The sequence below is a fragment of the Cavia porcellus genome, unplaced genomic scaffold (assembly GCF_034190915.1).
Source record: "Cavia porcellus strain 051 isolate PalLab524CR breed Dunkin Hartley unplaced genomic scaffold, mCavPor4.1 scaffold_25, whole genome shotgun sequence".
Lineage (NCBI taxonomy): Eukaryota > Metazoa > Chordata > Mammalia > Rodentia > Caviidae > Cavia > Cavia porcellus.
Window position 1 is genome coordinate 30,588,637 of NW_026947508.1, and position 22,868 is coordinate 30,611,504.

Sequence of the window (22,868 nt, forward strand, 5' to 3'; positions counted from 1 at the left end):
ATCTTTTAAATTATTGATAGTTTAGTTATTTATATTTTGGACTTCTCTTATATGGGAGGCTGGATGTGGTGGCACAGGCCTATAATTCCAACACTCAGGAGGCTGAGGCAGGAGGATCTCTGCAAGTTCGAGATCAGCCTGGCTACAAAGTGAGTTCAAGACCAGCCTTAACTACATACATAGTGAGGACCTGTCTCAAAACAGAACAGAACAGAACTTTTTAAAGGTACTCAATACTGTGTTCAGTATTAATAAGTTCACATTATAATGGAGCTTCACTGCAATTTTTGTTATTACCACCAGGCTGGGCTATAATGTGAGTTCAAGGCAGCCTAAGTAGCATAGTGAGACCTTGTTTCAAAAAGAAGAGAGAGAGAGAGAGAGAGAGAGAGAGAGAGAGAGAGAGAGAGAACATAGAATATTTAAGCTTGTGTGTCTTATTTCACTTGCCATTATGATCTTAACGTGCACTCATTTTCCTCGTAATGAGTCAAATTTATTTTCCTTTATGGCAGAGTACTACTCTGTGTAAATATCACATTTTCTTTATTGACTCATCTGTCAATGGACATAGAGTTCACTTCCAAGATTTAGCTATTATAGTTGTGCTTGGTATAAACAGGGATATAGATGAGTCTCTCTAATATGATGTCTTTAATTATTTTGGGAAGACATTTAGAAGGGGAGTAGCTGGTTGAACAGAATTTCTAGTGTTAGCGTTTGAGGAATTTCCATTCTAATTTCTATAATGGTTGTACTGGTTTACATTGCCACCAACAATGTAAAAAGATTCTACCCCTGCAGCTGCACCAGCCTTTATTACTATTTGATTTCTACAAGATAGCCATTCTTTGCAGAGTAGGATGGACTCTCACACATTGCTTTAATTTGTATTTGTCTAATGGCTTAGAGATATTGAACATTTTGTTCATATATTTGTTGGCTATTTGTACTACTGAGAAGTGCGTATTCATCTCAGTTGCCCATATTTTTTTCCTGTCTTTTTGAGACAGGGTCTCTCTATGCAGTTCAGTTTTTTTTTTTTTTTTAATCTGCAAATTGTTGAGTTACAGGTTGGTCTTAAACTCACTTTGTAGCAAGGCTGGCCTCTCAGAAGGTTCTCCTGCCTCAGCCTCCTGAGTGCTAGGATTATAGGCATGCACCACTACACCTGGCTGACATAATATTTTGTTGACTGTTGGTGCTAATTCTTGTGCAATTGTTTTTTTTTTTTTTTTAATCGGTACCGGGGATCGAACTCACAACCGCGTACTTGCAAGGCAGGCGCTTATGCTGTTGAGCTAAATCCCCAGCCCTGCAATTGGGGTTTTTATTCAGAAAATTCTTGCCTATGCCCTATGTCTTGAAGAGTTTTACCTATTTTACCTTTCAGAAGATTGTTTCAATGTTTAGATCTTTTGAGTCATTTTGATTTTTAGCATATGGTGAAAGATAAAGAGTCGATTCAATCGTTAGCATGTGCATAGCTAGTTTTTCTTTTTTGTCTTTTTCATTTTTATCGGTACCGGGGATTGAACTCATGACCGCCTGCTTGCAAGGCAGGTGCTTATGCCGCTGAGCTAAATCCCCAGCCCCTCATAGCTAGTTTTTCAAGCAGGACTCAAAACTTCAAAACCACTGCCATTAAACCAGGCATCTGGAGGCTGACACCTGTAATCCCAGCACTCTGGGAGGCTGAGTAGGAGGACCCCAAGTTTCAGTACAACCTGGGCAATTTAGCAAGATTTTTTTCTCAGAAATAAAAAAGTAAAATAAGGCAGGAGAGGTAGCTCAGTGTGAAAGCCTGGGTTCAAACTCCAATACCAAAAACAAGGAAACAAACTTCACATTGCCACTAGGTGATACCTGCCTATGGGGCTTACAGATATGACTCTCCAACATGTTGCCCTATGTGACAAGACATGCATGCTATTATTATCCTTATTTTATGGTGAGGGAAACGACGCTTATTAAAGCCACGAAGTCTGCAGAGTCACACACCCAGTAAGTCAGTGGCAGAGCCAGATGTAGCTTTGACATCTCTTGTGCTGTCAGTACAGTACATGGATTCAGAGCTCCCAAGGGGTGGTGTCACAGGTCTGTAATTCCAGCACTCAGGAAGCTGAGGAAGGATTTCTGAAAAATTCGAGGCCAGCATGGGCTACATAGCGAGTTCAAGACTAGCCTAGACTACATACCAAGACCCTGTCTCAAAAATACCACAAAAAATTTCCAAAGCAAAGCAAAACCAAACCAAACCGGAAATGAGGGCAAGCCATAGGTGACTACACATGCGCACACACCAAGTCCAGTTCAACTGGTGGGCAGTGCCAGCCATGTGTTCCCAGGTGCCCACGCACGGCTAGGCGCAAAGACGAGGCGCGTGGAACCTCTCCAGAGAGTAAGAACTGGCTCTCAAAATGTCACGGGACTTTCGAGTTTAAAAAATGAGGCAAAAAAAAAAAAATGTCACGGGACTAGACCTAGGAAACCACACCTCCCAGAAGCAGCCCACCAGTGCAAACCCTGGTCTGGGGTATGTACTTCCGGGAATATAGGCTTCTGATAGGCTGCGCGACGGAAGTGGGCGTTTCCAAGTGGCGGCGGCAGAGTCTGTTTCCGGTAGCGTTGGTAAATCTATAGCAAGGCCTTGACCAACCACCGTTCTGCACTGAGATTCTGTAGGACTCAGCGGGCAGGTATGGCGGCGGCTTTTCGCAAGGCGGCCAAGTCCCGGCAGCGAGAACACCGAGAGCGAAGCCAGGTAAGACCGCACAGGCCTTCTAGGCTTGCCAGTGGCCCCATGTGCTCTCGCCCCAACCTCCTCCAGGCCCCGTAGATGCTGTACGTAGACACAGTGTGCAGAAAAACGCACAGACTGCTACTGTTACCGGTATGGCTGAGGCTGAGTGTCAAGTGACTATGGTCAGGGATTTGGCCTTTTCTGGTCAGAGAGAGCACTAGCTGCTCCCCAATGCTTGGGGTTAATCAGACCTACCCTGCAACATGTCAGTGAGGGCAAAGCTCAAAGCGCCTGTTGAAGTTGGAGTGCACTTGCACTGCTCAGTTCTGCCTGCTGCCTGAAAGGTCCATGACGGAAGAGATTGGTCACTGATGAGCCGTCATTATGTGTGGGCTTTATGGTTCACGGAAACCTGCCACCTGTGTTTTGGTTTGTGCCTCATCCTGCAACCTTGGTGTTTTCCATCCTCGTTGTACAGATGGGGAAACAGGTCCGGAGAGTTGCTTGACCATTTACGAACATGACATCTCGGCAGAAAAAGCTAAGATTTTGGAGGAGGATGTGTCTGTGTGGAGAGGCTGAGTAGATATAAGCTTAATGCAGAAACAGTTTATCGATTTGACCATTCTCAGTAGCCACGTGTCAGATTTGGAAAGGCCTTTGGAGATAACTGGTCCAATTTCATTTCGCAGCTGGGGCATGCAGCTGTGACTGATGGCATAGAAGTAAAGCCTGTTAAGCCGGGAGTGGGAGCTCACGCCTGTAATCCCAGTACTCGGGAGGATGAGGCAGGAGGATTGTTGCAAGCTCGAGACCAGCGTAGGCTACAAAGTGAGCTCAAGGCCAGCCTGAACTGCATAGTGAGACCCTGTGTCAAAAAGACAAAAAAAAAAAAAATTTTTTTTTTCAATCACAGTTCAGTCTTCCTGACTGTATAGCATTTATTATGCACTTACTGGGCAATTTCTGTCTGCTCAGTAGTATACTAGGAGCAGTAATATAGTTTGTCACCTTGTTTGGGAGAGTATGTATATATAAGACACCTACGATAAGGAAATGAAAGCTCAGATATGTTTTGTCTTTGCCCAGAGACATACGCTATTGTGGCAAGTAGCAAAGACAAAAGTCACATCAGGTGTCTGTGAATACAGCAGCTACCAAAAGGTGAAAATAATGGCGCAACTGTAGAAGAAATGGCACTTACAAAGTGCCAGATCCCAAATATGAATAGGAAGGATAGGGATGATGAGAGCATCATAGTGAAACCTGTTCACCTAGAGAGCAATTTGCCTTTAAAGACAGAGCACTACAAAGGCTAGGCATAGCCCTACATGCTTTACAAGGATTGCCTCATATTTCCACAATGTCCTTATGAAGTGAATTTATCTTTAGTTTACAAATAAGGAAAAAAAAAATAAGGGATCTGGTGCTTAAGGAGACTGAATGGTGTGTCCAAAGACAGTTGCAGTTTACAAGTAGTCGATTTGGATTATCAGAGAAGGGAGAAGGTGTTCAAGGATGACCCTAGCAGTGCTTAAATAGAAATAGGGTTTTGAGGGAAGAGAGAGGAGCAGTCCATGCTGGAGGAAAAGTGAAAATGTTTTCTCCATTTCCCTGTTTGGATACTATGGACCTCATCCTTTGGATCCTTCAGTGAAATTGTGGGGAAGATGTTGCAGGTATTTTCTGTGGAAGGGGAAGAGGTTAAATGTTATGTAAACTACTTCAGATGCAGTATCAAATTTTCTTCTGTATTGCGAATGTACATTCAAGGGGATGCAACAGATTTCATAGTTTCTGCCTGTCATTGTTCTTTTTTCTTGCACCACTCTGTCAGCCTCTCTTCATCTATTATTTTTAAAATAAAAATTACCAGGAAGGGCTGGGGATTTAGCTCAGTGGCTTAAGTGCCTGCCTGGCAAGTGCAAGGTCATGAGTTCGATCCCCAGTACCAAAAAAAAAAAAAAAAAAAAAAAACCAGGAAAGGGGGAAAATAAATGAAAATTACCAGATGTTTAAGGTGTCCTTTTAAATGCTATTTATTATATCATTCAAAAAGTGACAAAAGTGACTGTTAAAAATTCCACCAAAATTATTATGTAAGTTTATTAGAAGTATATGTATTTCCTCTGAGGTAAAAATTGTTCTGAGCACACACTGTGGCCCCAGGCAGAATGGGTTCTAGTGTAAGCTTTGTCACTTATGGGCTCAGTATCCTTTGGTGTATCATTCTCTAACCTTCATTGTCCTTCTGGAAAATCAGTGTAACAATAGTTACTGTTTGTGATTCTCAGGAGAATTGTGCAATGAGGATAGCATATTGCTTGTCAACTGAGCGAGGGCCTATAAGTGTGGTCTATGAAGCTGCTGTACACAAAAGCATCTAGTACAGACTCTGACACATGTTAAGTATTCAACTAGAGCAGCTTGCAGGAAGATGACAGCAAGATTTAATCTTCGAATCCTCGACTGTCTATGTTTGTATCAGTGAAACTGCTGTCATGTTTGCTTTTCACTCATACCTTGTACCAAAGGTACAGTAGCTTGGGCACCTGCTGTGTGGCAAGGCCGGTGCAGATCCTGCCACTTACGGAAGCCCATTGAATCCTTACAATAACTTTGCAAAGTATCCTTATTAATTAACATTTAGGAAACAGCTCAGAGAAGTGAAGTGACTTGTCCAAGGTCACCGATTAGAAGAGAAAGTTTAGATTTGATCCCAGGTCTCCTTATTCTAAATTTAGCTCCCTTACACAGTTGGCTTCTTGTTACTGTTTTCCCTTTGTAGTATTTTGTAAACCCTCGGATTAAGTTGGTAGTAATTTTAGTACAACTGGCAACTGCTTGCTTAGTGCAGAGTCACTGTTGCCTCTCCCTGTCCTTAATAGGCCAAGGAACATACTATGGCAGTGCTTGTGACCTGCCTGGCGCCTGCATGGTCCCTCTCCTGTTTGGGCAGAACCCAGTAAGGGGGTGGGGGGAGGAACAGGGTAGTGGGTTGGCTCCAAGGACACGGATTTACTGACTGCTCCAGGGACTCTTGTTCCCCTCAAGTATCATGTTATTTTGAGCATGTGTTTGCTGAGGAAATTTAAGTGCTGTTTTTTTTTCTTTTGTCTTCTAGCCTGGCTTTCGAAAACATCTGGGCCTGTTGGAGAAAAAGAAAGATTACAAACTTCGTGCAGAGTGAGTCCCATCTTTCTGGTAGAGGTGCTGCCAAGAAAACTTACAGCATTCCCAGACTGTGGCTAAAGTGTCCAGGTGGTCAATGGGGAATCATTTTCTGCCACTGATAAAATGACCAAAGCTCTAGCAACCTGTTGGATATTTTTCTGTGACCCTAAATTTTTCCCTTTGTTTAGACAGAATATTTATTTAACTAGTCACATTGTAAGTTTTTTTTTTATTATGTTGTTCTAGATAATTTTCTTATAGTGGCTTTGATTTGCCTCTGCCTTGGTGTTTGAATCAAAAGCTGACTCTTTGCTCCCTTTTTGTGAAGCGGAAGATGTAATCTAAAACTCTATTCATTGAGTCTCTTACATCACCATGTCAAGATGTGGAATGAAAGATTTGAAAGATGGATTCATGAGACTGAGTGTGGGTGATAATGAACTCTTAAAACATTTCATAAAACAATTATGCCCATTCCTTTTTCTTTAGCAATTCATTTGCAAAATACCTAATTATTTGCTAGTGATACATATCAGCTGATATCTTTGTTACACTCTTGGTGTGGATGTTGTTGATAGATTAAATGGTTCTCTGTAGACCCAGAGATTTTTAAAAATTATTTATTTATTTGTCTTTGAGATAAGGTCTTGATATGCAGTTTAGGCTGGCTTTGAACTCACTTTGGTTTTATTTTTTCCTTGAACTCACTTTGTAGCGCAGGCAGCGATTCTTCTGCTTCAGCCTCCTGAGTACTGGGATTACAGGCCTGCACCACCATGCCCGGCTAGGAAGCCGGAGACTTTTAAGGCTAATAGTAATACTTGAGGGCTATTATCAAACTATACAGTATTCTAGATTTCCAGTTTTTACACTCATCCCAACAGTCTTCTGGGGGTAGGTTAGTGTGACCATGCTCATTTTACAAATGAAATGGGGATGTAGAATGGTTAGCTAACTTGTACAGGATCACTTGGTTAGAAGTGGTGGAATGTAGACTTGAACCCATGTTATGGCTCCCAAGTCCACCATTCTAGTCATTGTGGTACGTGGTACTGTATAGTTTATGACTCATGCTGGTTATTTGGTTCTGAAACTTGTGCCTGAACCCATCTGAGGAGTTTCATGCTTTTTAAAATTTTTATTTGTTTTGGATGTCTCCATAAAATGATGTAAGTGGCTGGGCATGGTGGCTCACGCCTGTAATCCCAGCAGTTGGGGAGGCTGAGGCAGGAGGATCGTTGCGAGTTTGAGACCAGCCTGGGCTACAAAGTGAACTGAACTGTATAGAGACCCTGTCTCAAAAAAGACCAAAAACAAAAAAATGTAAGTGGCACTGAGACACATGTGGGATAGAGACAGTTAATTTCAGGTATCATTGAGATAGGAGTGGACTATTAGGAGTGGACTATAGATGGTAGACACTATGGAGACATGAGTCCACTTCAGTGAAAGTGGATTGTGAATCATCTGCAGTCATTGCTTTGGTGTTTTTGGGTTTCATATTATGTTTTTGTTTTTTGGTACAGGGGATTGAATTCACAACCTCATGCTTGCTAAGAAGGCATTTATGCCGCTAAGCTAAATCCCCAGCCCCTTCAGGTTTTTTTTTTGTTTTTTTTTTTTGTGAGTACTGGGAATTCAATTCAGGACCTTGTGCTTGCCAGGCGGGCGCTGCACCACTGAGCTATATCCCTGGCTATTTTATGTGAACTTTTAGATACTTGTAAAGTTTGCTCAGTGTGTGTGTATGTGTATGTGTTTCAATGAATCTTGTTTCATCTGCTTTTTTAGTGACTATCATAAAAAACAAGAATTCCTCAAAGCTCTTCGAAAGAAAGCTCTTGAAAAAAATCCAGATGAATTCTACTATAAAATGACACGGGTTAAGCTCCAGGTGGGTTTCTGATGGATCATTTGATGTATCAAGCCTCAAATGTGGAAATTAAAGATGGGGAAGAAGGTGGAGAGGAAGATTCTTGGCTTTCAATTAGGTCTTTTCCAGTTGGTTCAAGTACTCTTGGTCAGAGTCCAGGGCAGATTTGCCTCTTCTTGAGCAGCATACGTTTCTCTTTCTATATATGGAGTTGTCTAATGTCTAAAGGTGTTTTCAATAGATAGCTGGTGTTGCGACATTGAATTCAGTACCAACAACCTTGGATTACTGTTACCATGCAACATTTGGTGTTTTTTTTTTTTTTTTTTTTGTCTTTTTCCTTTTCATCGGTACCAGGGATCGAACTCACAACTGCCTGCTTGCAAGGCAGGCGCTTATGCCGCTGAGCTAAATCCCCAGCCCCTTGGTGTTTATTCTAATCATAAGCTATACTAACAATTTATTAATGACTTTATTTTAATGGGGAATGTGTTTTTTAAATTTGGATTTTAGGATGGAGTTCATGTTATTAAGGACACTAAAGAAGAAGTAACTCCAGAACAGCTAAAGCTAATGAGAACTCAGGATGTCAAATATATAGAAATGAAAAGAATTGCAGAAGCTAAGGTAAAAACTCATTCTTTGTTTTGTTTTTATTGGTTAAGAAAGGAATCAAACCTATCAATCTTCAGTTATAAGTTGATTTCTTCTGGCATTTACAGTCTTAAAGTACGGTTAATTGTAGTAATGATTTAGATGTATAGTCAGCATAGTGGAGTGAAGAGCTCAAGCTGAAGAATGACAGGCTAAATTCCGGCTCTGTCATGTACTTGTCCTATGACTATGGGTAGGTTAATCGCTTTGAGGCATTTCTGTCATTTCCATCTCACAGGATTGTTGTAAGGATTGAGTGAGTTTTGTGGAATGCCTCACCCAGTACCAGGACACATAGTTGATGCTTGATAAATTTTAGTGGTTCTTTCCTTTCAAAGAATGAAATTCTCTGCTGGCCAGAAATGATGTGAAATGGTCTAAGCTTCTGCAAATTTATTTCTGAGACTCCAGAAGAAAGCAATTTCAAGTGAGGTATTTTGTGTTCTAGAAAATTGAAAGACTAAAATCAGAGCTCCATCTGCTGGATTTCCAGGGAAAGCAACAGGGAAAGCATGTGTTCTTTTTTGACACCAAAAAAGAAGGTATGATATGTTTGATGGTTTCCGGGAAAGTCTTTTTTTTTTTTTTTTAATTAATCAGTACTGGGGATTGAACTCAGGGCTGCACACTTGCAAGGCAGGTGCTTATGTCGCTGCGCCAAATCCCCAGCCGGGAAAGTCTATTATGTCACTCTGTGTTGTTTGGTGTTAGAGACAGACAGTGACTTAAGGATTATCTTGAATTTTAGTTGAACAGTTTGATATTGCCACTCACCTGCAGACAGCCCCGGAACTCGTTGGCAGAGTCTTTAACAGACCCAAGATAGAGACCTTGCAGAAGGAAAAAGTGAAAGGAGTTACCCGTCAGACTCGACTTAAGGTAATTTTTTCCATTGTGATAGAGTTGGGACTTTTTTTTAAAACTATATTTTATGTGCTTCTCTGTGGAAAAATCCTTGCGTTTCCTTAGAAGAATGTAAAGAGGATCTGATGATTGGGATGGAGAATAGTGAGCAACAGAAAGGCTACCAGACAGTGCGCTGGAGGGTGTATGGTATCTTGTCCTGGTCAGGTGTTTAGGCTCTGGCCAGTAGCTCTGGGTTTGAATCCTAGCTTTGACCCTGCTCTTTGTGGGGTTTTTTTTTGGGGGGGGGTGTCAGGGATTGAACTCACCACCTCGAGTTTGCCAAGCAGGCACTTACACTCCTGAGCTAAACCCCCATCCCGTTCTTTGTGGTTTTAATAGTTGAAACAGATGCCAGCATTTAAAAAAACACCAAACAAGGAGAGGACACTGAAGATTTAGGAATGTGGTATATAGGGCTTTAATAGTAAACTTTTACCCATATTTAATAGGCTTTTATAGTGTGTGTTTATAACGAGAATTTCATATTGACTTTTCCTTATGGTGCTTTCCATCACTGTAACTGGGTTGTGGAGAAGAGATGCTTTTCCTCAAAGCCTTCTGGAGTTGAACTCTCACTTCTGACTGATTCATTTTTAAAAAAATGCTGTCAGTGTGTTTCGAGTAGACAGCTGTTCTGTTTTGATTTGAATCATTTACACCGCATCAGTTTTGCTTCCAATGTTTAATTTCACAGCAGTTTTCTCTAGCTCAGAGGCAGCTAAACTTGCTTTAGTAATATAAATACTCCTAATTAGTTTGACTATATTGGGTAATCCCATAAATTTGACAGTCTGTGCAATAAAGTGAAAACAAAAGCTGTCTGAAACCACTGCTGTGAGACTATGCTAGAATCGGTGAGTTGTTGAAATCTGAGGCCCAATAATATTTCCCTTTATGCAGCTAACACTTCCAGCTGAGGAGTGGCTGACTGGTGTTCTTGTGATAACCCTGATTGTCAATTAGTTGTATTTTCAATTAGCTGTGTCTCTGACACATCTCAAGGATTTTGTGGTAGTCCCTAAGGAGATTAGTATTCCATACTCTTATGTAGAATAGTTTACCATTTTAACTCTTCAGTGGTTAAGATTTGGATCTTGAAATCTTTGTCTAGTAATGTTTCATGAGTTTTGTTTAAAGCAAAATTATTTTTTGCTTTAAAATAAAGGGGGTGAGAGGGAGTGAACAATCCATGATAGGCTTTATGAGGTCTATGAACACCCCTTCCCCCACTGGAATTTTGTATAAATAGGTATATACAGGTTGAGCATTTCTAATCCAAAACTCCAAAATCCAGAATGCTCCAGAATTTGAAACATTTTGAGTGATGCCAAAAGTGGAAAATATCTCACCTGACCTTACTTGATGGTCACACTCAATGTGTAGGCACACTACAAATTCAGTTTAAATGATCTTTAGACTTTGTGTGTAAGGTGTATTGAAACATAAATGAATTTCATGTTTTGACTTGTGTCCCATCCCTAAGATATGTCATTATTTACATGCAGATACCCTAAAACCTCCCAAAACACTAAATTACAACACTTCTGGTCCCAAGCATCTGGGATGAGAGCTATAGGCCCTCTGAAGAAATCCTTCTGTTCTTTGAGTTGTAGTTCTCAGGCACCAGCACACTGCCTGCTCTCTTCGCTGGTGTGTCCTTGCCATCAGCTCAGGTGACTGAGGCACTGGCGCAAAGGTTGAAGCAGTGCAGAGTAGTAGTGGAAATATTCCTGGAATCCCAGAGACTCGGGACAGTCCTGACTGTGCTCCAAGTGAACCTTGTGCCCTTAGGTCAGTTACTTTTTTCCAGGCCTCCCTCATTCTGCATTTGTAAAGTGACAGGTTTTGATAAGATTGTTTCCGAGGTTCTTTTCAGCTCTAGAATGTGATGTTACTAAAACTGACAACTTCATAGTAATTACATTATGTTGATTCTGGGGTAAGAAGGGAATTGATGAAACCATTTATGCATTTGGGCTTAAGTGGTTTAAGAATCAGTTTCTTGCTCTTTTGTTTGCTTTGTTAATTGTTTTACTGAAAAGATGTGTTTCTTCTGTAGCGGATAGCTAAAGAAAGACAAAAGCAGTATAACTGCCTGACACAGCGGATTGAACGAGAGAAGAAATTGTTCGTTATTGCACAGAAAATTCAAACACGCAAAGATCTTATGGTGAGGAGAGAGAGCCTTAGGCCTTTCTTTTTCTTTTCTTTTTTTTTTTTTCTTGTAAAGGTCTTAACTGAGACTGGATTTCAGCTGCGGTAAATCAACCCACTGAAAATGTCTGCTCCTCAGGGGCAGTGGTTTGAGCCAGTGTCTATTGCTCTGACAGTGTTGAAATGTTCCTTGATTAAGAAGGTAATAAGGGGGTTATTAGTCAGTGCCTTGGAACAGCAAAGGGTAGGATCAGGTAGCACATGAACTTTATAGCTTATGAGCAGCTCCCGTAACATTTAAACAGGTTAACAAAACAGTGCATGTCACTCATTGGTGTTTAAAAATAGACAACATTGTGTAGTTAAATAGCAGAGCTAAGGAATATAAGATGCCTCTTTCATATTATTATCATTCCTCTAAATGTCAAATTTTTTAGCCTTGCAGATCATTTGGGTCAACCTTTCTCAACTGGGGTTCCGTGACAGAATTAAAATTATAATTTTAAATAAAACAATTATTTGAACACCTTTCTTTTTAATTTTCCCAAGGACTGTACATAGCTAATAGCATCTGGATGCCCAGAGGGAAAGTTACGGACAGTGGATTCCTGGGGCATTAGGGCTCTGGCTTTTCTGTACTTTGAGAAAGGCTGTATTAGCGGCTTTCTTGTTGGTAGTTCATTAACCTTCCTATTTTACAAAACCTGTTTACTGATGATCCTTTTTTTTTTTTTTTTAATAGGATAAAACTCAGAAGGTGAAGGTAAAGAAAGAAACTGTGAATGCCCCAGCCATTTATAAGTTTGAGAGTCGTCGGAAACGCTGAAATGTTACAGATAAACCTTATCTTTTGCATCAAAAATAGTTCAATTGTTGGTAGTAACTTCAAATTGCTTTAGTTCAAATGGCCTGGCTTTCCTGTTTACAACCATGATTTATTATTGATCTGATGCCTTTCTGTGAGCAACATGAAAGCCTTTTCCCCCCGTCATTGATTTTGGTTTGTGAAATGAGTCTTACTTTTTATACAGTACTTACATTTTTTTTTTTTAACTATGAAAGTTATCTCATTACAATAAAGTAGAAAATAGATGAATTGGGGCTGGGGATTTAGCTCAGTGGCATAAGCGCCTGCCTTGCAAGCAGGCAGTCGTGAGTTCGATCCCCGGTACCGATAAAAAAAGAAAAAGACAAAAAAAAAAAATTAAAAAAAAAAAAAAAAAGAAAACAGATGAATTTATTTCTAACTTCAGTACTTGTTCAAGAACAACAAATACTGGGTACTGGGAACAACAGTAAGAATTCTGGTTTACTTTCTTCATTTTATAAAGTATATTCATTTTTATTTATATTTTTTGTGTTTTATAGCTATAATTTTAATAAACAATCTTATACCCCAATTTTTAATTAAATCATTTCTGTTATATCACTGAATTTTTCAAAAGTAATATAATAAAAGTTAAAATACTCATTTTTATGATTGTTTAGTGTTCTATCCAGTGGATAAATTGACTTGTTCTTTCTTCTTTCTTTTGTTCTTTCAAGACAGGGTCTCACTATGCAGTGCAGGCTGGCCTTGTACTCACTTTTTGCCCAGGTTGGCCTGAAGTCACAAGAAGTCATGTGGTGATCCTCCTGTCTCAGCCTCCCAGTTGTTGGGGTTACAGGAGTGTGCCACCATGCCCAGCTCCTCATTTATTGTTTTATTGGTTATTCAGGTGGTTTCAAGGGTGAATTGTTTTCTTACATCTTCACTAAGAATTCTCAGAGGCTACCAATTTTTCATGGATGACGCTCAAATCAGAATGTATGAGAACTGGCTTCTGCCCTTGGCTACTCATGATTCCAAGGCCATAGGTGTCTTCACCCTGAGAATGCAAACCCAGGCCCTGTGAACCAGCTTCCTTCTCTTCCCGGGTCCCACCCTTTCCTTCCCACCCATATAGGGATATCCGCCAAGGCCAGTTGGGACAGGACTGAGCATGCTTGGAGTAAATGTGGGAGAATAGGGAGCAAGGCTCTAGGAGGCTTGCTCAATCTCATCACCTCAGTGGGAACAGTTCTACATGGATTTGAAGAATTACAAGAAAGATTGTTAATAAGTACCCATGACTGTGAGGTTCCTATATATAACCTAAGGCGAAAGAAAGTCTTTTTCCTCTTAGTGCAGCCAGCAGACTCACATCTGGGTGTCCTGAAAAATGAGACGGTCCAGAAGAACAGACGATAGCTTTTGCTTTCCAAAAGGAAGTGCTCCCAGCCTGAACTTCCTTCTGGGGAGGTGCTGGCCTCAGCTAATGTCAATAGTCCTGGGCAATTTGAGTACCAAGCCAGGCAAGGGACCTGTCAGAGTGATATTAGAGCTTGGGAGTGAGAGGAGGCTGGAAGAATTTTAAGGTAGTGCATGAAAGATCACATATCATTATACACTGAGGAATGAACGGACTAAGCAGTGATCTGTTCTTGGGTTCAGCAGCTAGATCCTGCTGCTCTCTCTCTTGGTCCTGCTTGGTAGGAAGAGGGGAGAGGCTAGAGAATGTACATAGAGGCCTTCTGATAAAGTACACCCACATAAGACTCACATTCACAGATGTTCAAGGCACGTGTAACTCTGGTCTTGTCTCGTAAAGAGGTGTGGGCACACTCACATATCTTAGACACAAATGAAAATGCTTAAAGGCATGTGCACAGGCCAAGGGAAGCAGAAAAAGGAAAGCCTATCATGTTGATCAGGTAAGAAGATGAGGCTAGATGACCTGAATTTCTGTGACATGGGGCTGTCTCTGGGGCCTAAAGATTCCAGTGGAAGAGACTGGCTTCCCTCTTGTGACAGCCTCAACCAGTTCCAGCCTTATGGGTCCTGAGATCAATCCAGGGATTTTAATCTTTAATACGCTGTCTTACCCCAGATTCCTGGCACACTGGGAAAGGAAAAGGCATTGTTTCTTTCGAACCCACACCTCAAGATTCAGAGGACAGTTTGGGCTGTTATACCAGTCTGGCTGCGCTGAGGACTGGGCAGCCTGTAGAGTGGAGGCTACTCTGTGAATCAGGACTCTTGTTTGGTTCAGGTCTCCTGTATGAAACATCTCCAAGACAGTAGCTATGTGGACCCTGTAGATTCTCCAGGTCTGCCCAAAAGACAATCAGTTCATCTCAGTCTTGGTGACCTCATTTTAGGATTCTTTTGACAAAGCAGGAGAACGTCAAGCTCTTACTTTATTTACCAGGAAGAATCCTTGATTCCTGTATGTAGAAGAAACTGATTCCCAACAACAGGGTAGGAAAGGGCCCAGCAGGTGGAGCTGCTGTCCCTCTGCTAGGTTTAGGTTTCAGCAGGCTGGTGTCCACCCACTTAACATACTTTGCCTGTCTCAGAGCTGCATGTTCTCTGGAGGTGCTTAGTGTGGATGTATTTATGAGTTTGATGCCATGGGGGAGAGCCCTCATTAATAAAGGAGAGTCTTTTCCCCTGAGCTTAAGATTCACATGGCCCCAAGATGAATGGGGAAGAAAGTCTTCCTGTTTCTAGTAAGGACTGTGTAGGGAGCACTGAGATCTTTCCTAGGGTTCTCACAGAACTTCAGGGTTCCCATAGGGTGGTTTCACCAGGACATGGTAGGGGTCTCGCTCCATGCATTTTTGAGGGTTGCTCTGTGTCTTGCAGTCTCCTGGTACTGTAGGCTGTGGAGCACTGAACAATTAGAGCTGCTTGTCTTCCAGCAGGGAAGGCAGCCAACAGACACTGCTCACTCTGCCTGCCTGTGGAGGCTGGTGAAGCCGGGACCTGTTGGGACTTGAAACAGTGAGACAAGTAGCTGTGTGGTGCTGGGCCCTCTTCCTCCTCAAGTGTATGGCCAGCCAGTTCCCGGAGCCTCCTGCAAAGGGCGTTGGGGAAGGGCGGGTCCAACCTTGGGTGGGAGTCCTGGCCTGAAGCCTTGAGTGAGTGGAAGAATTGGGGGTGGATCTGAAATCCTGTCTCAGGGCTGAGCAGGCAGGTTTCTTGGACCTGTACAGCCGCCTCCTGGGGTCAGAGGGTACGTTGTCTCTAGCCAGCCAGGTCATGGGGCCTCCCTACTGGCAGGTCTTCCACTGGCCCTATGGGAGCAGGAAAGGTAGAGTAAATAGCTGCAAAATAAGATGAAGCAGAGCTTCTGTTCCTAGGTCCATGGCTGAAGACATCCTCTCAGTAGAGCTCTTGTCTAGCATGGGTAAGGCCAGGGTTGCACCTTTAGCGTGGCAACAAACAAAAAGTCTGTCGCTGGGACTTAGGAGACTAGAAGAGGCTGCCCAGTTCATGCTTCTACTTGCTTTTCCCTAACTGCCCTGGTCAGAGGAAAAACATCTCTCCTGTTTTTCAGACTCCGTATAAGGAATTGCCCTGCTCATGCTTCCAGGCTCCCTGTGGGATGTCCTGTCCCTGGTGTCTTAGCCTCCTCATCCACTTTGTCTGCTTCAGTTGATGGCCCGCTGATGGCAATTGCCATTTCCTCTCATGTGAGGGAGCAAGGTGCTGGGTGGTTGTATAGTCTGGAGCCCTCTGTCTCTCTGGGGTGCTAGTGGAGGCGGGTCCCAAAGAACCCAGGCCCAGCTACTTTCTAGGCAGGGGATTGCAGTGTTTGGGGCCAAGACGAAGGTGGGAAGGAAGCCCTTTCCTCTGTCACCTGATGGCCACGCTCAGATCATAAGTGTTAATGAAACCATGGTGCCCTGAGGCAGCTGGGCACCCCCCTCCACAGCCCTGAATCAGCCTGACTCATTTACAGCTTTCTCCCAGTTACCCCAAAGGCTTCTCTGAGGTGAGGAATGTAGGGGGTTGGTTTCGGGTTTCATGTGTTTCATGTTTTCACATTACTGAGTGGAAAAAAAAAAACCTTTCTAAACCAAAAAACCAGCTTCTACAGCAGAAACGACTTGCCCTCAGAGCGCTGGAAATTTCCCCATCTTCTCTCCTTATCTGCTCAGAGACACCAAGACCAGAGACTGAGGGGTTAAGAGGAGGAGGCTGGAGCCAGGCTGAGCAGCTTTAGGGACAGCCCCTTTTGAGGCGGCAGCATCTGCCTTCCTGCTTCAAGGGAGGGGAAGACCTTTGCAGGGTCTTCCAGCTGTGCAGTCTTAAGTGCCTAGTGGTGGACTGCCACGGTGGTGGTGGCGTGGGACAGTCGGCTCAGGAGAGGGAGGGACCAGAGAAAAAAGAGATATCTCCCTTCCCTATATAATTTGATCCCAGGAGGACTAGGACAAGTGTCTTCCCTCAAGAGGGCTCTTTAGGTGGAGAAATACAGGGTCCATCTGGCATATGGAGGCAGGGAGGTGGCACTCCCTCCTATTCCTGGCTGGTTGCATTCTAAACCGCCCCCCCGCCAGGGGCAGATGGCCTTCATGGCAGATGGAGACTAGGCCAGCAGTGGCCGGCTGGGCTTTCCAAGTCTCAGCCTGGCCTCTCTGGCTAATAAGACAACTGGAGAGGTAGTGACAGTAGTAACTGTGTGTGTGTGTGTGTGTGTGTGTGTGTGTGTGTGTGTAGGACAGGAAGTCCTGGACTTGTTGGGCCTTTCTAGGGGAGAAGTAAACAGGAGGCCCCAGATGGAACCAGTGGATCTTGGGAGTACACTCAAGTTCGCTGAGGACGGGTGGCAGGTGCTCTGGGCCCAACACTGCCCACCTGCCCAGGCTCTTGGTACTGTGCTGCTTAGTTCTTCAGTGAAGGGGGATGGTCCCTGGGGTGGGAGGCGCTTCTGTAGCTGAAGCCTGACCTGCTAGATGCAGACCCCCTCCCGGGTGCCCAGAGCACAGGGTCTGGGCAGTAGCTCCTCTCAGAGGATGTGCCGTTTATTATGCTCTCCTGCTCCCTCACTGCTCAGGCAGGCATCGGCCTTCATTAGTGGAGGAGCTGGGGTCTGTTTTGGCTGCCTCATCAGCATCAGTGAACTGCGTCCCTGCGAGATTTGATACAATTTAATTAACCTAATTAAAAGCTCTGATTGCAGAGATGATTGGGGTAGCGCCAGCAGCGACTGCATATTTATAATGAGCTGCAAGGTGTGGGACCGCAGCCAAACGCCACGCATCCTAATGAGCGGGAGCCGGGAGCCAGGGAGCGGGAGAGGGAACGTTTATTTTTGGCAACAATGCCCAGTTCCTCCCTGCCAAGGAGTCAGAGACCCAGGGAGCGGAGACGGACCTGCCTACCACGCTCTTCTGCACAAGGTGGAAGCAGACGTGTGTGCTTTCCATGCGTTTTGGGGCCTTTGGACCTGCCCCAAATCACAGGGCCTGTGTCTGTGTGCAGAGTCCGGGGCCAGAACCCAGCAGGGCACTGTTCCTGCCACTCTCAATGTCTGGGAGCCAGGGGCTGTTTTTGAAACCTAAACCGTGAGCCCTCCTGGTCTGAGGAAGTCCCAGTTGAACCTCTTTATTTCTGGCCTTCAAGATTCCTCAGCTGTTCTCTTAAACTTACCAACGAAGACTCCAAGGCTGACATGACTGAAGCTAGCAGGATGGGTGAGATCAGAAAAACTGTTTGAATCTTCTAAGTGCCAACTGAGGCCTTTGGGCTTGGGAAGGACAAGCTAAACAGCACAGATGAACTCTCTTGTCCTGGAAGCCGGGGTCTCATACCCCAACCACCTGGCTCTCTCCTGAGGACCCTGCCCAGACAGGACCAGCTCCCTGGACTCTCCTCTCCTCTCCCATTGCCTCTGTCTGGGGAATCTTGGTTTGTCTGACTCAGCGCTTCCGCTGTAAATCACATTTAATAATAACGAGAGTGAGAGCTGAGGTGGAGATGCCGTGGGTGAGGGGGCACCAGTGAGAAGGGCCGCACTGCCTAGGTGTCAAGGGGGTGGACATCTCTCAGGTGGCAGGAACAGGGGTTGGGATCTGGAAGCTGCCATTAGAGGCTTTGTGGGGAGCAGCCTCCCACCCCCTATTCCTACTTTGGAGCTTGTGTAGGTCATGAGCTCAGCCAGGCTGGCCCAGCCCCCTAATGCTTTGAGCACCGCCAGGACAAGATGAGATTTGTCCCCAGCCCACCTTGCAGAGGTGCAGCTGTTCAGCTCCCTTATCAATCTTCTCTGTGGGTTTAATCATCTCTCTGTCATCCTGCTGGGGCAGCCCTCCCCTTCCTAGAGCCCCCAGAGGGGCTGGAGCGACTCAGCCAGGCTTTCCTCCAATCTCCCTCCCCCAGGCACAGCCATTGTTCCCCACCTGACTCTGTAGTGAGAGGCTGGGTGAGCCAGGGTGCCTTTGCCCCAGGTCTCAGTGGCAGTGGTGGGCATCCTTATTTTTGCAAGGTATAAATAGGATTAGGGTGGCGGTGGCAGAAGATCTATCTTAGCTGGGTCCCTGTTTGACTCCATTCCGGACTGGGTAGGACAGGTGCTAAAGATTGGCCACGGGAGCTTTCAGCCCAGACCTAGGGGATTCTTGTGTAGGTGCAGAATCCAGCCCTCCTGACCTTGGGGGTGTGTCCAGTCAGCCCCTGGGTGGGTCCTGTGGGGCTCAGGGGCTTGTGGGCAGGAGCCATAAGCCCACGACTTTGTGAGCATCTTGGGAAAGAGGGCGCACGGGAGTCAATGGAGCCTGTGTTGTGGTCCAGGCTGGGAGCCAGGGCGTGAGGGACTCCAGGGCCCCTCCCAGTGCTGACGTGCAAGATGACCTTCAGGGCTACGCTTCAGCTTTTTCTTCTCTACTCTCTTTCTCCCCGGAGCATCGGGGGAATGGGCAGGGAGGGGTTGGCATGGTGGCATTTGTGCCCCTCAGAGAACAGGAGAAAGAAGGCCCTTCCTCTCCTTCTCCTCCCTCTCCAACCCTGGCATTTTTAGTGCCAAGAGAAGGACATTCCTCCCATTTCTCAGAAAGGGCTGTAAAATTCTGAAAAGGGAAGTGACCCACCTGAGCATTGCTTGGCTTTTCCTCCTGGTGAGGACTGAAGGAGCCCCAGAGAGTCCCCTTCGGATGGGTGAACAAAGCCCCCTGGGCTGGAGGGCACAGTGCAGCCTGGGCTCTGGAAGACAATGGAGTGTTGACGAGGCTTTGGTCCCCGTCTCACATGACCTGAGCAGGGTCGTGGGTGGACTGCACGTGGCTGAGCAGCCCGAGCTGACCTTTGGTTGCTGGCTAAGGAAAAGAGGAAGCCATGAAGTCTCCTGCCCACTCAGTGCGTTGGGCACCCTGCCACCCCCACCCCAGGATCTGCCCTCTGGGAACACACACTCTTGTCTTCCACCTACCTTTTTCTTTCACTCTTCTTCCCCCTTTCTCTTTGCTTTGCCATGTGTCAGAGCATGCATATCGTGTGTGCATTTATGTATGACGGTACATGTCTCTGTGACTATGAGAAGGGAGACACACAGAGGATTAAAGACTGGGAGAGAATTCTCCTTTACGTGTTCTTCCCAATCTGAAATAAAGATCTAGTTTCTTCCCTTGTGGGAACAATGCCAGGGATGAGACCAAAGTGCATATGTGTGTGTTTCCACATGTATAGGCTTATGTAAAGGGCAATGTCCTGCCTTATCCTGCCTTGTCCTTTGGCCTGTGTCCTTCTTTGGTGAGTGGGGATGACTTCAGTGGTCAGCATATTCCAACTCACACTGGAACCAGAGCTACGACTTTCAAAGCAACAGAGCTATGCTGGATGTGGTGGTGCGTACCTGTAATCCCAGCACTTGGGAGGCTGAGGCAGGAAGATTGCCATGAGTTTGGATCACCTGGACTCCATAGTGGGTTCAAGGCCAGCCTGGACTGCATGGTGAGACTTATCAAAAAAACAAAAACAAAAAAACCCCGGAAAACTCAAAGTGATAGAGCTGCAGTGTCTCTTTCTTTTCTTTTCTTTCCTTTTTTTTTGAGACAGGGTCTCACTATGCAGTTCAGGCTGGCCTTGAGCTCACTTTGTAGCCCAGGCTGGTCTTGAACTTGCAACGATCCTCTTGCCTCAGCTTCCCAAGTGCTGGGATTACAGGCGTGAGCCACCACGCCCAGCTCTACTTTTTGTTTTTTTAAATTCTTTTTTTTTTTTTTTTTTTGTCTTTTTCTTTTTTATCGGTACTGGGGATTGAACTCATGACTGCCTGCTTGCAAGGCAGGTGCTTAGGCCGCTGAGCTAAATCCCCAGGCCCCTACTTTTTGTTTTTTGACACAGGATCTTGCCATGAGTTCAGGCTGGTCTTGAACTCACTATGTAGCCCAGGCTGGCCTCGAACTTGCTCCAATCCTCCTGTCTCAGCCTTTTAACTCCTGGGATTATGGGCATGCACCACCAACCCATCTTGCAGTGTCACTGTCAAAAAAAATAAGAAAATTTTTATTGGGATTGTGTAATCATTCAATTAATAAAAAATTATTCAATAGGGAAGCAAGGCATGTGTATATAGACACAGACACACACAAGAATTGCACACAGACAAGGGAACACAGGTAAGGTCAAGAAAGGGAAATATATTCATGAGGACACCTATGATTCTTTTTAAAATTTTTAAATTTTTCCCACATTTTCCTGTATTTTGCACACTAGGCAAGTACTGTACCATTGAGCTATATATCTCTAGCCCTAGACACATCATTTTTTTTTTTTTTTGGTCTTTTTTTTGTCTTTTTCCTTTTTATTGGTACCAGGAATCAAACTCACAACAAGTGCCTTGTAAGACAGGTACTTATGCCGCTGAGCTAAATCCCCAGCCCCTTTTTTGGTCGTTTTGAGACAGGGTCTTTCTACAGTTCAGGCTGGCCTTGAGCTCACTTAGTAGCCGAGGCTGGTCTTGAACTCCGCAATGATCCTCCTGTCTCAGCCTCCCAAGTGCTGGGATTACAGTCATGAGCCACCACACCTGGCTCATATAGACATCATTCTTGAAGGAGTTACTTGTCATTTGTCCTTTTCCTTCATCAAGAAGTTAAGGGAGGAGTAACACAGAAAGTTATCACAAGAGGATCTTCCGCTGAAGTCCCCAGGATGCTGGAGTCCAGGACCTTGGAGATGGGCAAGCCAGTACAAATGACTGGAGACAGCAGTTTGAACCTGATGTTGTCATACGCCATTACAAATATTATGTAAAGTTTTTTGACAAGCCCTCTTTTGATAGGAACCTCATTCAATGTTTTCACTAGGGCCATTTGTATATCTTTTTAGTGGCCGGAGAGTGTGTGGAGAAAAGCTAAATTCCCAGACTTTGGATGAGACGGAGCTGGGAAGTCCAGGTGTTGGCATAGGGAGCTCTCTGGGTGAGTAAAGTGTCTTCATACTTAACGCTCTAGACTTTTTTCAAGTGCGGCTTCAAGTGATTTGGCTGAGGAGTGTTTCTGGACAATCCCACTTCCTTCCCCTCTGTTTTCTTCTCTGGCCCCTTTCCTCCAAATATAGTCCTAAGGACTCCCTCAGGTAATGAGGGAACATGGAATGGTCCTTGGCCAGGAAGCATAAAGAACGGACCTGGAGGTTTAATGTGACATCATAGGGTTAGGATGGGGTGTGGGGCCTGCAGCTGAGGTTATGGCTGGGGATTTGAGGTTGGGGTTGCATATGGACTAAAATGGGATGGTGGAGGTTGGCAGGGCATTGCATTCAGTCTTGTCAGGATTCTAGATGTCTATTTTTGGAATCCAAGGCAGATGTTCTCCCCCAGTGCAGGGAGTGTTTGGTGGCTGCTCTCCCTTGGAAGGGCGGGGCAGGTCCCCTCCCCCTACTCCTCACAGCTGAGCAGAGCCATACATCACCAAGGGGCTGGGGCTCCCTAGATGTATTGCCCTAATACGTCGCTATAGCAACCCTACTCTAATCCTGCATTATTCTAATGTGGTCCCCTCCCCACTGTGATGTATGGCTTGGGTCTCAGAGCTACCAGGTCCCTTTTCTGCAAGAGACTGCTCCAAGTACCCCAAAGATGGTGTACTTTTCTTCCTTGGGTCCCATATTGATGCCTTCATCCTGTGTATGGGATCGTTTTTGATGCTGATGTGGAGGTGGGGACTGGCCCATCCGCCTACCCTCCTGTCTATCCAGGGAGGGGAAGCTGAAGATCATGTGTTCCTGGCCCTGGCACACGAGTGCCTGACGCACCGACCCACGCCAGCCTGCCTGGCCTAGGGACCTGAGGCCTCGGGGTTGGGGGCCAGGGCAGGACAATGGCTGCATTCCGGCCATTAGCCACAGGCTCCCATTGTTTTTGTGGACACTGCCTGCTTGAGGGCTGGGATTCTGGCCCTCACCCTTCATGGGGCGTAGGATGCTCCCTAGACCACTCCCCCGGGGACCATAGAGGAGTGATTCATGGGGTGGCCAGGGCATAGCAGGCCTTAGCTGTGCCCAGATTCTGGGAGGTGGGAGGGGGAGGCGACTGAGGGCTGTTTGTATCAGAGGAA

General features: G+C 45.0%; 1 protein-coding gene across 1 annotated transcript; it reads left to right on the forward strand.

Moving 5' to 3' along the window:
* The first annotated feature begins 2,586 nt into the window (after window positions 1-2,586).
* On the forward strand, window positions 2,587-12,975 carry Utp11 (UTP11 small subunit processome component). Its single transcript, XM_003462258.5, has 8 exons — window positions 2,587-2,764; window positions 5,868-5,929; window positions 7,709-7,811; window positions 8,304-8,417; window positions 8,893-8,986; window positions 9,193-9,323; window positions 11,410-11,520; window positions 12,247-12,975. Exons 1-8 carry the CDS (start codon window positions 2,702-2,704, stop codon window positions 12,328-12,330), a joined length of 762 nt encoding a protein of 253 aa, XP_003462306.1. The 5' UTR covers window positions 2,587-2,701; the 3' UTR covers window positions 12,331-12,975.
* Window positions 12,976-22,868: the final 9,893 nt, after the last annotated feature.